Consider the following 15,288-nt stretch of genomic DNA (forward strand, 5'->3'; position numbering starts at 1 on the left):
CCACAACTGTTGATTTTCTGTGTATGTACAGTACCCGTCAAACGTTTGGACACGCCTACTCATTCAAAGGTTTTTCTTTATTTTTACTATTTTCTACATTGTATAATAAGTGAAGACATCAACTATGAAATAACACATGGAATCATGTAGTAATCAAAAAATTGTTAAACATATCAAAATATATTTTAGATTATTCAAAGTAGCCACCCTTTGCCTTGATGACAGATTTGCACACTCTTGGCATTCTCTCATCTAGCTTCACCTGGAATGCTTTTCCAACAGTCTTGAAGGAGTTCCAACACACAGTACGCTGACCACTTGTTTGCTGCTTTTCCTTCACCCTGAGGTCCAACTCATCCCAAACACCTCAATTGGGTTGAGGTTGGGTGATTGGAGACCAGGTCATCTGGGTTTGGCCGGAGTAGGCCGTCATTGTAAATAAGAATTTGTTCTTAACTGACTTGCCTTGTTAAATACAAAAAAAAAAGAAATCTGATGCAGCACTCCATCACTCTCCTTCTTGGTCAAATAGGCCTTACACAGCCTGTAGGTTGGATCATTGTCCTGTTGAAAAACAAATGATCGTCCCACTAAGCGCAAACCAGATGGGATGGTGTATTGCTGCAGAATGCTGTGGTAGCCATGCTGGTTAAGTGGGCCTTGAATTCTAAATAAATCACTGACAGTGTCACCAGCAAAGCACCATCACACCACCTCCTCCATGCTTCATGGTGGGAACCACACATGCGGAGATCATCCGTTCACCTACTCGGTTGGAACCAAAAATCTCAAATTTGGACTCATCAGACCAAAGGACAGATTTCCACAGGTCTAATGTCCATTGCTCGTGTTTCTTGGCCCAAGCAAGTCTCTTCTTATTGGTGTCCTTTATTAGTGGTTTCTTTGCAGTAATTCTACCATGAAGGCCTGATTCACGCAGTCTCCTCTGAACAGTTGATGTTGAGATGTGTCTGTTACTTGAACTCTGTGAAGCATTTATTTGAGCTGCAATTTCTGGGGCTAACTCTAATGAACTTATCCTCTGCAGCAGAGGTAACTCTGGATCTTCCTTTCCTGTGGGGTACTCATGAGAGCCAGTTTTATCATAGCGCTTGATGGTTTTTGAGACTCCACTTGAAGAAACTTTAAAAGTTCTTGAAATTTTCCGGATTGATTGACCTTCATGTTTTAAAGTAACGATGGGCTGTCGTTTCACTTTGCTTATTTGAGCTGTTCTTGCCATAATATGGACTTGGTCTTTTACCAAATAGGGTCATCTTCTGTATACCAACCCGACCTTGCCACAACAGAACTGATTGGCTGAAACGCATTAAGAAGGAAAGAAATTCCACAAACTTTTAACAAGGCACACCTGTTAAATGAAATGAAGCTTTTGTTGTCATGTTGTGTTGCTACCATGCTGTGTTTTCATGTGTTGCTGCCATGCTACGTTGTCGTCTTTGGTCTCTCTTTATGTAGTGTTGTGTTGTCTCTCTTGTCGTGATGTGTGTTTTGTCCTATATTTTTATTTAATTTAATTATATTTTTAATCCCAGCCCCCATCCACGCAGGAAGCCTTTTTCCTTTTGGCAGGCCGTCATTGTAAATAAGATTTTGTTTTTAACTGACTTGCCTAATTAAATAAAAAAAAGCTGGTTGAGAGAATGCCAATATTGTGCAAAGCTGTCATTAAGGCAAAGGGTGGCTACTTTGAAAAATCTAAAATATATTTTGATTTGTTTAACACTTTTTTGGTTACTACATGATTCCATAGAAAACCCCTTGAATGAGTAGGTGTGTCCAAACTTTTGACTGGTACTGTAGGTCACTATGTAGATACACTTACAATTCAGTTCAGTTTCAAACATTCACTGACTTGAATGCCTGCAGTCTGTATGTTCCTCCTGGCAATTTTGAGATACAATGTCGAACAGTAGATCATATCAATCATATTGTTTTCTAGCACAAAGGCCGGCAGATGGCGATATTGAGTTTTATGTTTAAAAAGAAGTTTTTTCTTCTTTAATGTCCAAAGGCATTGTTTGCAGCTGGCTATAAACCTCTGGCCGGTTCATACATAAAAAATTCTCCATTCAGGCTGCAAAGGCGTCGATTTCCTCCTTAATTTGATGGTGAGAAGGTTTGATTTTTTAAATATATATATATATATATATATATATATATATATATATATATATATATGCGTGTTTCATGGTGTTTCATAATATTCTTTATGAAACACCATTTTCCACCAACATGCTAGAGTGGCTAATGCTACTTCCTGACATTGCATCCCCTTTTTCAGCCAGCGGTAAACAACAGACTGCTGCAGCCTAAATGGCTAAAGGCGATATGCACATCTGGGACTAGCGTTCCTGGGTGTTATGCTGCGTTCATGTCATGTCGAAACTCGGGATCTGTGACTTAAAATTAAAGTTATTTGCGTAAAGCTTCCTATTGGTTGATTCTGTTACAAACCGAAGTGGGAAACTCAGGATCCGATTCTTCCGCCTAGGTTAGCAAGTGGAACATTTCAGAGTTTCCAACATCAGGGAACACTCATTAGCCACCCTAGCATGGTGGTTTAAAATTGTGTTTCATAAAGTACACATACCTTCCCTGTTTTTTTCCCCTGCGGCATTTTCGCCAATAAATCAAGTTAAGGAGGAAATGGACACCCTTGCAGCTTGAATGGAGAATATTTTATGTACAAACCTGTCCATGGGGGATACAAGTGTATATCTGGCTGCATCGTGATCTGCTGGCCTTGAGGTTAATTGTTCTCAATGTAATTTCGTTAATATATATATATATTTTTTTAATGTAATCAACCATATCAAAATGAGAAAATGACTGTTCATTGTAATTCTAAATCTAGTCTAATCAACAAATACATTTCTATGCATTCATTCTTTGTCTCAAGTGTTATCTTTTTGCATAGCCTGTCAAAGGTTTGTCTCGGTTATGTTTTAGGTTGTTGTTATACCTTAGTGGTTTTATGTCGGGCAGAATTCGTGGAGTACCAACATCCGGTTGAAACAATTTGATTTTGTAGTTCAGAAGAAAACAATTCTGCCACACATCGGCAGGGACGGCAGCAGTAACAAGCTAGTTATGCACAACATTACTCTTACTACTATTTTCTGCATCGAATATTTTAAATGGATCACTTCGAGGAAGATTTAGTCGCTGCATTAAGAGAAATTGTCAAAGACGGAAACTGGCAATGTGTAGGAAAGAAGTGTGATTTTGACTCACCATGCACAAAGTAAACAGTCCAATTAGCTAGAATAGCAGCAGCTAGCTAGCTAACTGTTGATCTCCCCAATCTATATGATTTATACACATTAGCTGCCCATGTCTATTCTGAAAAGATGGTCTAACTTGGTGCATGACTTCTCTACGTTTCCCTAAGGCTGTACTCTGAGGATGGTGAACACATTGTCCTGGTTCACACAGAAGATGACAGATTCTGGGCTATGGATTCATCCTGTCCCCATGAAGGTACAAGTTAGCCTAATTGATGGCATGCAATTAATCACTCAGCACTATGCTATGGTAGCTTGCTGTTATGATGATTAATTCATAAACAACTACGTGGCTACAGGATAAACCAGAAGGATGAGAGTATGCTATAAGAAAGAAATGATCATGGTCACCATACTATGATGTCTTTCATCATTACAACCACCGTCTTGGCGCAGGAGGCCCTCTTGACCTCGGTGACATTGAGGACCTGGGAGATGGGAAGAGGGTGCTGGTCTGTCCCTGGCATCACTTTGACTTCTGCCTGGAGACAGGTGCCTCTTCCATGGGACTACAGGTAGAGAGAGATGGTCTCCAACAGAGCCTATTTATTCCTAGTATTGTAAATATATGTATTACCACCATCGGCTTCATAAAGAAGTCAATGTGGCATTTATGTGTGTGCTTGGGGGCGAGAGACAGGCATTTGGAGTTGCTTAGAGAAAGTACTCACACCCCTGAGACAATCAGGACATCTTGAATTTTGAACAAATTCTGTAATTTGTCTTTCACTTTGAGAATGTGTAGTCGGCTGTGTCGATCACAAGCGGATAAAACAATCTAATTGAATCCCTTTTTATATTTACATAAGGCATCTACATGTGACAACTTTGCAAGAGGTGTGAAGACATTCACTAGGCAATGTACATTGTGTTATTAGAATTTGGTCATTGAATAACAGCTTATTAATCAATAATACCATGAGACTAAAATGAAAGTTTGTTTTTCTGTCTACAGAACCAGGTGTATGAGGTCAGACTTGTCCAAGACATGATTTATATCAACACACAGAATGAGCTGTGTAAGTCCCATCCCAGAGATAGACACAACATCTAATGGTAAGGCGATAATATACCTAATGAACCATGTACACCAATCAAAGTTTTTTCTGACAATTACATAAAGGAAAGTACTGTAGCCTGGGAGACAGTCTGTTTCTGCAATCTTGCCATCTCCTTATGGAATTGTCATGCCAAACTTGTTGGCTTGATGATGAGCAGGCAAGAACACACAGATCTGAGAGTAGGCTAGTAGCTAAGATATTCTGTTCTGGCAAAGCTTTGAATGATGTTAAGTACATTAATAAGAGATCTCTTTTTGTCTCAGGTAAGTTGTCAGCAGATGATGTCGAGCCATCACCCTCTGAGGACACAATGTGCTTCTGGGCCACAAAGATCCTCTGCACACCGGACCCCAAAGAGAAGGCAAGCCCCATTCACACTAACCACCACACGAAGTGTTAAACTGGGAGGGAATGGAGTGTTGGGTTGTGTTCATTAGGCACCAAATGAAGAAAGAACATGACTGAAACAGGCAGAGACTCCCTGGACTTTCCATGGCAAAACATACAAAAATAGTTTTTGGTCGCATACACAGATTTGAAGATGTTATCGCAGGTGCAGCGAAATGCTTGTATTTGACTATAGTGTAACGTTGATGATTTGATCAACCCTGCATATCTCACTGGCTCACTGACTTTGATCCAATCCCTGTAGGTAGCCATGACGCTGGAGGTCCAGGAGAGGTGGAACAGTGGGGAGATAACAGAGGTGGGTCAGGCTACACCACCTGTCCAGCCAAGCAGGAAGGAGAACCTGACCGTACTGCAGCCGGGCAAAATCAAGCGTGGCAAAGGTGGCACACAGGTCAGTGTTAAGAACACCCTCTAATCACTCAGACCAGACAGGTTGGCAGTATGAACTAACAAGTTCGGAATCTCTGAAATCCTAAAAAAACCGAGCCTAAAATCCCATTGAACTATAGAGGGATTATTGTCTTTAGCACTGTATGTAAATTGTAGTCCTGCATCCTAAATAACAGGCTCTCTTCTCACTATCTAGAACTGTCTGGTCAGCTTGCTGATGAACAGAATGGCTTTAGGAAAGCCAGAGCATGTATAGAGCACATCTATACTGTCTCTACAGTGGTCCGGGCTAGAATTCAAGAGAGAGAACCAACTTTTGCCTGTTTTATTGATTTTAGGAAGGCTTTTGATGCAGTAAATATAGACCTAATTGCTTTTAGACTGGGGTAAATCCATTTGAATTCAATCACTTTTTGACAACTCCCTTTATTCAGGAGCATCTTGTGTCTCAACCGCGGACACAACACAAAAACCTCAGATGATGTAAAGTAGGGTATAAGCTACAACATATGCGAATATGAAAAGAATCAGAGTTTACGCGTTTTTACATAATTGACATTAAAGGTAATTTAAATATATATTTTTTAAATTTAGTTTGACAACCCTATTTGTTGTGAGCTTTTGAATTATATCAAACTCAACCGTTTATCTTTTCCAGTGATGATGACATGGATGTCTTATGGTATGGTGGGGTATGCAAAATGGGTCAACTTTGAGCACATCTTATCTCCTGAATGTTTTGGCGTTCAGGTCCAAAAAGTAACTTTCTGACCACTTCTTCTATGAGCAAACATATATGGAAAGTTTTGTTTAAATCAAAAGGGAAGCTGTCAAAAAGTGATTGAATTCATATGGATTTAACCACTAATTAAAATGGGAATTGATGGAAGATTCTCTGATGTTATCAAACCTCTTTATCTGGCTCCAGTTGCCTGTGTTCAGGTTAATGACCTGGTTTCCAGCCCCTTACTGTGTAAAGCAGGGAGACGTACTCTCACCCACTTTATTTACTCTATATGTTAATGATTTAGACCAAATGAAAAGGACCTTGGTTACTGTGCTTATTCTCAACTGTATCAATCCTGTGTGTGTCCAGTGATGGACTATGCTGCTGGGGTATGGGGATCCAAAGTACATACTAATTGTAACAATGTTCAAAACAGAGCAATCCGCTGCTTTCTTGGTGTGCATAAACTGACTCGAAACCTGGCCATCTGTGGAGATATGGGTTGCGAAGTTAGTTAAAAAGGTGACATGGTACGTCTATGGAACAGACTGATGAATATGCCAGAACGCAGAATCACAAAAAAAGGGTTTGACTGGGACCTAGATAATTACCTATTTTTTTGTGAAACTGATTTGCAGTTCATATTCAGGAACAAATTACCATGTGGTGTTAACCAAATCAAGGACAAGCTTTTTCTGATCCACAAGGAAAAATGGGCAGCTGATATATGGTTTAAACCTAAAAACTTAGAACATACTGTCATCAAATAGAACTATATCCCTGAGCCATATGTCCTCCTGAACCTAACAAAAAGCCAAAGGTCAGTTTGTGCTCAACTTCCATCCGGCCCTCTCCCTCTGGCTTAGAGAAGGGTAGATTTAACACAGTGCCTGAAGAGGGGATAATTTGTCTACTGTGTTGGGAAATCAAAAACAAAATCCATTTAGTGTTTTATAGCCCTTTGTATGACGATCTGAGACATGTTATTTTCTGTAAAAGTGTTTGGTTCTAACCCTGAAGTATTCTGGTTACGGGACAAGCAGGGGCTTGAATTTTGTTTCAGGCAGAGTGTTTGAGATTGCTCAGTTTGTTTACACTGCCTGGAGAAGGAGAAATGTACTCTTTGTGTAGTGTACTGTTTGTGTAGTGTGGCTAGATGGTAGCTGTACTGTTTGTGTAGTGTGGCTAGATGGTAGCTGAACTGTTTGTGTAGTGGGGTTAGATGGTAGCTGTACTGTTTGTAATTTACTGTTTGTGTAGTGGGGCTAGATGGTAGCTGTACTGTTTGTGTAGTGGGGCTAGATGGTAGCTGTACTGTTTGTAATTTACTGTTTGTGTAGTGGGGCTAGATGGTAGCTGTACTGTTTGTGTAGTGGGGCTAGATGGTAGCTGTACTGTTTGTAATTTACTATTTGTGTAGTGGGGCTAGATGGTAGCTGAACTGTTTGTGTAGTCTGGCTAGATGGTAGCTGTACTGTTTGTGTAGTCTGGCTAGATGGTAGCTGTACTGTTTGTGTAGTGGGGCTAGATGGTAGCTGTACTGTTTGTAATTTACTGTTTGTGTAGTCTGGCTAGATGGTAGCTGTACTGTTTGTGTAGTGGGGCTAGATGGTAGCTGTACTGTTTGTAATTTACTGTTTGTGTAGTCTGGCTAGATGGTAGCTGTACTGTTTGTGTAGTGGGGCTAGATGGTAGCTGTACTGTTTGTGTAGTGGGGCTAGATGGTAGCTGTACTGTTTGTGTAGTCTGGCTAGATGGTAGCTGTACTGTTTGTAATTTACTGTTTGTGTAGTGGGGCTAGATGGTAGCTGTACTGTTTGTAATTTACTGTTTGTGTAGTCTGGCTAGATGGTAGCTGTACTGTTTGTGTAGTGGGGCTAGATGGTAGCTGTACTGTTTGTGTAGTGGGGCTAGATGGTAGCTGTACTGTTTGTAATTTACTGTTTGTGTAGTGGGGCTAGATGGTAGCTGTACTGTTTGTGTACTGTTTGTGTAGTGGGGCTAGATGGTAGCTGTACTGTTTGTGTACTGTTTGTGTAGTGGGGCTAGATGGTAGCTGTACTTGCCATGATTATTGTACAGTATATGCATATAATTTGTACAATCTTATTTTGTTTAGAGTACAAGGAAAATGGTACTGTGTTTAGTAGTGTCTTGTAAGCCCATGTGGGCTGGGCGCCAGTAGATACTTAAATAAATCACAATCAATCATGTAGCCTAACAAATAGAAGACTAGACATGACTGAATGACGATAGAGACAGGTAATGGTACTGTTGAGAAAAAGGAGGGAACATATCCCATGCCAGTATTGAACTACACAACCCCTAGATTACCAAAATGGGCATGCTAACTACACACTGTCGCAATAAAATAATCTCTTCGGAAGTCAAATCAAAGTTTATTTGTCACTTGCAGAGGATACAACAGGTGTGAAACAGTACAGTGACATGCTTACTTGCAAGCTCTTTCCCAACAATGCAGTATTCAATATAAAGGTAAGAGAAATAATACGAAGGAAAAACAGAAGAAGAAAAACTAGATTGTAAACTCTATAGAGGATCAGTACCAGCACCATCATTTCAATGTGCAGGGATACTGGAGTAGTTGAGCTAGATGGGTCAGCAGGGGTAAAAGTGACTGTCAGCAGTATAAATCATAGAATACATAGTAGCAGCAGCGTAAATGGTGTGTGTGCATGTGTGATGTGTGTGGCATTAGCATTCGTTGTCATGGTATTAGCATTCGTTGTCATGGTATTAGCATTCATTGTCATGCCATTAGTACATATAGCACGGACGAGGCTATATTTACATTACATTTACATTTACATTACAGTCATTTAGCAGACGCTCTTATCCAGAGCGACTTACAGTAGTGAATGCAAACATTTTATACATTTCATTTCATGCATTGTTTTTGTACTGGCCCCCCGTGGGAACTGCAATTGCTATAGAACTGCAACATTCCATGCTTCATCAATGATGATTGATATGAGCGTGTGTGTTTACTATGTGTCTAACCAGGCTAGCAGGATAGCCCTCCTCCACTCCCTGGCTAACATAGAGCAGTGGGCTATAGACCTGTCCTGGGACGTCATCGCTCGCTTCTCATCGGTCAGACTGGACACTGGAGAGCCCCTGCCCCACCAGTTCTTCAGCGACTTTGTCAAAGTGGCCGGAGACGAGGCCAAGGTCAGTGTCCTAACATATATTTAATTCATGTGGTCTGTTATGTGTTGTTTTAAGTATAGTTCACTTTCTGAAGTTTCAGCTTATTGTTTTAAAACAAGCTGAAACAAAAAAGTGGAATAATCCATATTATATGTCTGTACTTCAGATATTGATAGTCCAAGTATGTTTATATTTGTATAATACTGCAAGGCAGTGTTCCTCAAGGAGGATTAAAAGTGGTAGTACTGTATCAATTGTGAGTAGTGGATGGACTGTTACCCTGGGAATACAATGAATTTCTACTGTTCCAACAGCATTATCACTTACTAGAGACGAGGATCACAGAACTCGACAGCTTCTTTGGCGCGTTACCTGTTCATAATGGTGGGTGGTTCGCTGGCTTCTCCAGACTAAGGCCGGGGTTCAATCCGATCTCTTTTGTAGACAATGCGTCTTTGGAAAGGCAATGTTCCCCGTGTTTGTGGAGATCGAAATCAGAGTAAACACTGCATATGTTGACTCAATCGGAAATGAACTTTTAAGTATCAAGCGTGCTATAATGCAGATTGGATTGAATCCTGGCCTAACTATTAATATCATCACAGTTGGTTTTCTGAAAAAATACATGACATTTTCAGTGCACCCAGTGTAAGTTGAGCTTCCTCGTCTCCACAGGACTGTGGCAGTCAGCAACAGATACGTCCCACGACCTTCTGGCGAGGCTAGCCATTGTGCATATGGTACATGAAGCCAGGTACAGCATTCACCTGAATTACAACACCAACAGAATATGATGATGTTATCAGTGCAGTGGAAACATTATGGTCCCTATTACCTTGACACATCTTCTAATACACCCATGGGGTTCACATTATCTGAAAGGCTTGGATAGGTGTGAGAAATTTCACTCCTCCTTGGCCACAAATAACCACAGGGTGGCTAAAACAAAAACTTGGTGAAATTCTTGGCTTTTCTAATCGACTGGGCTCCGGGAAAGTACATCTACCTAACTCCCTCTCTCTCCTGCAAGGGGCCTGGATGTGCACCCCCAGACCCTCTCCCGCTTCGCTGCCCAGGGGGACTGCAGCTCTGTGGAGGTGCTGGAGGTTATCTACCGGGATGACATCACTCACGTGGCCGCCGGGCTCCGCTGGTTCACCTACATCTGTTCACAGGAAGAACAGGTATGGCTATAAGGAGGCCATTATTTAACTAGTTTAGTAGACTGAACAGTACAAATAGTTGCCTCTTTATAATGCACATTGTTGAAGAAATGTTTCAAATAAAATCACTGCCACATTACAATTGGGTTTATGGTAAATGTAGTAAATCACTGGCCTGGTTGCTGCAGCTGTGCCTCATCTAAAATTACATCCAAAAGCGTAATACATTCTAGTAGCTAATATTCAGCTTTCCTGATGCTCTTTTTAGGATTGCTTATCTACTTTCCATGACTTGGTGAAGCAGCACTTCAAAGGTTACCTGAAGCCTCCTTTTAGCACAGAGGGTAGGAAGACAGCAGGGATGACAGAGGAGGTATGATGACACCCTAAACACATTCACACTAGCTAACGTTTTGTTTAAAACTTAAGTCAGTGAAATGCTACAATTCTGAACTTTCTTTCTCTCTTCCATAGTGGTACGTGCCTCTTGTAAAGCCTCCCAGTTAACAGACAATGTCCCCGAGACCAGCATGCCGTGACAAACGCAGCTGCTGCGTCCCAGCGGGTGGGGGAAGCAGTTTCACACCAAATCTCATAACACCTGGATAAAGGTCAAACTGTTACTATTATAAAGGTTTAAACTCAAACATGTCAGTAGCCGTATCAATGTGGTATTGCAATCTAATATCTGAGCCCAATGTAGATGACGTGGCATTCGATCATTGGTTAATTTGTGCAGCGCGACTGCAATGTAGTCGGCCTGGAACGGCACCATTTAGTCCCCTGGGAAGAGTACGTCTCTACAACAGACCCCACCATCTCTACAACTGTGATAAATATTACAAAGTCCAATGCATAATATGGTAATGATAATGACAAAGGCAACAGAACCTTGTAAATGTTTATTTATGCAAATACAACTCAGTTATTTTGGTAGTCTAACAGGTTTGAGGGTTTTGCATTCAACAACAAACTACTCACTCACACACAACAGCCTCTCCATGATATCACTATTATTACATTCATGTGTTCCATAGGCTATCAGGAAATAGTTTCCAGTAGGCGTAAAACAAGAGAAAACCTTTTTGAAACAGAGGGTACTACCTGGACTTGAACAATAAGAAATGCTCATTTTTAGTTTCTGTTTCAAAATGTTTTGCCACTGTGTTTCCTGCTGAACACTACTCTTGTGTGTACTCTTAAATATGTTGTCTTAAAACAGACAGTATAGATCCTTAATTTTTTACAGGAAATGCATCTAATCAAATAACATTAAAGTAGGTTGTTGTTTTGTGTTTAATTCATCATCATGGTGTTTTAATGCACAACGTGTAGCTGTGTCAATGAGTTCTCCTCTCCAGCTGAATGTAATTCAGTCCTGTCTCTGTTACTGTGGAACAGGCACTCCTGCTTGGGGGGGCCAGGTCTGTTCTGGAAGCTCTGATGGAGATATCCGTTGTAGAAGTCTGCTGCCGACAGTCTCTTCTTCAGCATCACTGCCTTGAATCCCACCCAGCCATCCTTGACAACCGAACACACAAAGTGTTTGTCATTTTTTTAATGGGATCCATCAAGTTAATTATTTGTATTATGCCATGATACATCAGGAAGTGAATAATTTTTTATTAATATTAGACATATTTCAATAAGACAAAAATGGAAGTGTTTTGACATAATAGTAAACCATGGAAAGTGTCAAGGATGAAAAGCCTGGCTCACGCACCTTACAACAGACAGCCAAGGTGTTGGATTCTTTCTGATAACTCATAGATCCTGGCACAGGGATCCTCCCTCGACCTGTCATTAAAACAATCACAACCTTTCTCAACCGAAAATATTCAAAACGGATGTTACCAGACATTGTCTTCGCAGCGTGTGGACTCAAGCACTACTGCTGCCGATCCACACAGCTACTTACCACTAGCTGACTGAGTCAACCACCATCTACCACCAAGCAGTGTTGGAAACAATGAAGAGTCCTGATTAAAAGAGGAAATTACCTGATAGAGAAATGTTGCATTTGCCAGCAAAGTCCAGCAGCTTTATGGTCTTGCCCATCCAAATTGTTCTCAATGGGATCTAATGAGAGAGAAGAGGGCATTATTTTAACACTCCTGGACAATGTGTGTTTAGAGGCCGGTCACAGTAAATCAAGGTCATGTTGAGTATGCACAAAATTAGAAAATCACTTTGAAACCGATGCGGAACGGCCTGAAATCACCCAATAAGACTGCTCACTTTAGTTTTACGTTTTCTAGTTTCGTGCCAACTGAACATGACTGGTCTGTCTTATTACCCGGGATGCGATGGCACGAAACAGGCGGTCGATCTGGACACAGGTCTGCTCCTCCCATACGATCCAGCTCATCGATGTGCTGATTTTAGGGGCTGTTGAGAAGAGTCAACTCTAAGCTGAGGCATGAATGGGTGCTTAGAAAGTACACACAGCTTTCACCCTCCTGTAAGTTGCAATTCTTGCTGATTGTTTATCATTCAAATTGTAATTACTACTAGCATCAAATGTCTGGTTCAGTAAATAAATGTTCTTACCTAAAGTGGCACCGTCTTGAGCTTGCTCCCTTCGGTTTGTGATTCTCTCTGGAAGTGTCCTTAATGTGTCAATCAACTGTTCAAGCAAAATAATAAAGGTCCCATATAAGAGGGCTTACATTAACCATGACTGGTTTCTGACAAGCCTTTTCAAATGGATTGAGCTCTGTGGATGTACGTCCCAAATGAGTGAGCTCAAATCACACCCTATTCCCCATGTAGTGCACTACATTTGACCAACAGAGTCACATAAGACTCGAGCCACGTAGTACACTGGATGGGAATAGGGTGCTAGAACTACACAGTGTGAAGTGCACTCACCAGCTGGGCTCCCTTGGTGGCCAGAGTAGCTCCTAGCTGGTCAGCTGTGAAGTTGTCTGGGACCTGGTAGATCTCCTGGTGAAGAATGGGACCCACATCAAACCTGTAACAGAGACCAGACACACACCGATGTTTACTGGAACACAGAGACACACCGATGTTTACTGGAACACAGAGACACACTGCGGTTTACTGGAACACAGAGACACACTGCGGTTTACTGGAACACAGAGACACACTGCGGTTTACTGGAACACAGAGACACACTGCGGTTTACTGGAACACAGAGACACACTGCGGTTTACTGGAACACAGAGACACACTGCGGTTTACTGGAACAGACACAATGAGGTTTACTGTAACACAGATCAGAGATAGACTGAGGTGCAAAGGAATAGCAGTATGCGCTTTGACAGTGAATACAGTAGTAGAGTACACTATTATATATAGGCCTATTGCAATCTGGTGGCCTCTGGATTCTTTATTGTCCAGTTTCCTGGACCCAGATAAAGTTGTCCTGTACAGAACTATAACACATGCTCAATGGGGAAAATCACCATTAAAATGGCTTTTCAGTCCAGGATTAGGTTGGGAAACCATCCCTAAATATGTATTTGAACAAACAACCATCTGCTAATGTCATCCCTCACTTTTGCTTGTCAATAGTAGGTCCATGTTACTGGCAGATGACTGGTCCCTTTCATGACTCACCCTTCCTCCCTCAGCACCATGAGGAAAGGGAGAAAGGAAAGGAGGGAAGGGGACAAAGTAGCCGGTCACGTTAGCCTACCTCTTTGGTCGTATCTGCATGACGCTGACCCCGGTGATAGTGTCTCCGTGTAGGATGGTGTGGAACACTGGGGCGGGGCCGCGCCATCTGGGGAGAAGGCTGGGGTGGACATTCAGGATCCCACTGGAATAGAGGCAACAGACACACATGCTGCAACTCTCACAATCAAACAGATTGGACACCGTCAGGGTTTGACTCTTGGGAGGTGTTCATAAGATTGACACTTCTTGGGGAGTCTGCTGCTTGTGTAGCTGATATGGAACATAATAGCTACCATGGAGCAAGTGATGTCGCCCGCCCTGAGATCGACAAGTACATTCTGGGTCAGTGGTAATGACAATGCTTCTTTTGGTGGCGAGTCAGAGTGTTGTGTGCAGGTCCCTGGTTTGCATCCAGCTCGGGGCACACAGGGACAGAAGCTATAATGTTACACTTGTATTGCATGAGTCAATTTCAGAGAAGTTACTCACCATGGAAACTGGTTGATAAGTCCTTCCCGAAGCAAGCAGCCAAATGACACCACCACCCCGACATCGAACCGCCCTTGAAGATCCCCGAGAGGCCAGACATGAACGGGCAGTTTGTTTTGATCAGCAAACTTCTTCACAGGGACGTCATTGGATAGTGTGACAACCTCAAGTGATTCCACAACTCGGTCATTGGAGTCCCTGCGACAAATAATGACAGCAAACAACTGACATTAGGCGACGAGAAGTTACTCTAGCCTGGTCTCAGATCTGTTCGGACTGTTGCTCCAACTCTTATGAGACAGCACAAACAGATATGGGACCAGGTTAAAGTTACTCACTGCAAAGACTCTCTCCTCTTTTCTCACTGGCATGTAAATTGTTGTGGGTGTCATACCTAGACGCAGAGAGCAGCTTGAGGGATTCTACAGCAAAATCATCTGTCCCAAAGAAAAGGACCCTCCAAGGTGGTTCTGTTGATAAGTAGTTCCTAGTGGCAAATAGGCGGGTCTTGCCAGGGACTTGTCCACAACGTCTATGTTTCTCCGGCGTTCTTTTGACCCACACGCCAACAGATGCATGCCTCTGGGTGCAATAATTGCAAAAGCCATGGAGTATTTTCAGACCCATTACTTTTGCCTTGACATTGTTCCACATCTTCTGTCATTGGTCGGGCGGGCATCTACCAATGCCACCAGTGTCAAAATTAGCTAGCAATGCTCGACTCCAATATCGCTAGTTTATTCGTCAAGACAAGCTCAACAAATTACACGAGGGCCCCTCTAGAATTAAGATTTATTCGTGTGACACGCTTAATGAATATTGTCCAACATTTAGCTTGATTAATGTCAGCTATAACGTTAAGGTATTTCTACATACGGGCGCCGCCATGTTTTTTCTTGACATACACCATGTTTCCGGTTCTAACG

General features: G+C 41.9%; 2 protein-coding genes across 2 annotated transcripts; one reads left to right on the plus strand and one right to left on the minus strand.

Annotated features, from left to right (window-relative positions):
- Window positions 1-3,037: 3,037 nt before the first annotated feature.
- Window positions 3,038-12,789, plus strand: LOC106587701 (uncharacterized). The gene is made up of 12 exons (XM_014176295.2): window positions 3,038-3,268; window positions 3,416-3,504; window positions 3,705-3,823; window positions 4,264-4,327; window positions 4,585-4,730; window positions 5,022-5,171; window positions 8,922-9,089; window positions 9,383-9,452; window positions 9,744-9,822; window positions 10,099-10,252; window positions 10,500-10,604; window positions 10,706-12,789. The coding sequence occupies exons 1-12, from the start codon at window positions 3,162-3,164 to the stop codon at window positions 10,736-10,738; spliced, it is 1,284 nt and encodes a 427-aa protein (XP_014031770.2). The 5' UTR covers window positions 3,038-3,161; the 3' UTR covers window positions 10,739-12,789.
- Window positions 11,120-15,286, minus strand: LOC106587699 (methionyl-tRNA formyltransferase, mitochondrial). Its single transcript, XM_014176290.2, has 9 exons — window positions 14,757-15,286; window positions 14,363-14,560; window positions 13,893-14,015; window positions 13,103-13,205; window positions 12,782-12,857; window positions 12,528-12,619; window positions 12,232-12,310; window positions 11,955-12,028; window positions 11,120-11,752 (listed from the first exon to the last, which is right to left on the minus strand). The coding sequence occupies exons 1-9, from the start codon at window positions 15,014-15,016 to the stop codon at window positions 11,549-11,551; spliced, it is 1,209 nt and encodes a 402-aa protein (XP_014031765.1). The 5' UTR covers window positions 15,017-15,286; the 3' UTR covers window positions 11,120-11,548.
- Between the last annotated feature and the right edge of the window lie 2 nt (window positions 15,287-15,288).

Source organism: Salmo salar, chromosome ssa26, assembly GCF_905237065.1.
Source record: "Salmo salar chromosome ssa26, Ssal_v3.1, whole genome shotgun sequence".
NCBI classification, from domain to species: domain Eukaryota; kingdom Metazoa; phylum Chordata; class Actinopteri; order Salmoniformes; family Salmonidae; genus Salmo; species Salmo salar.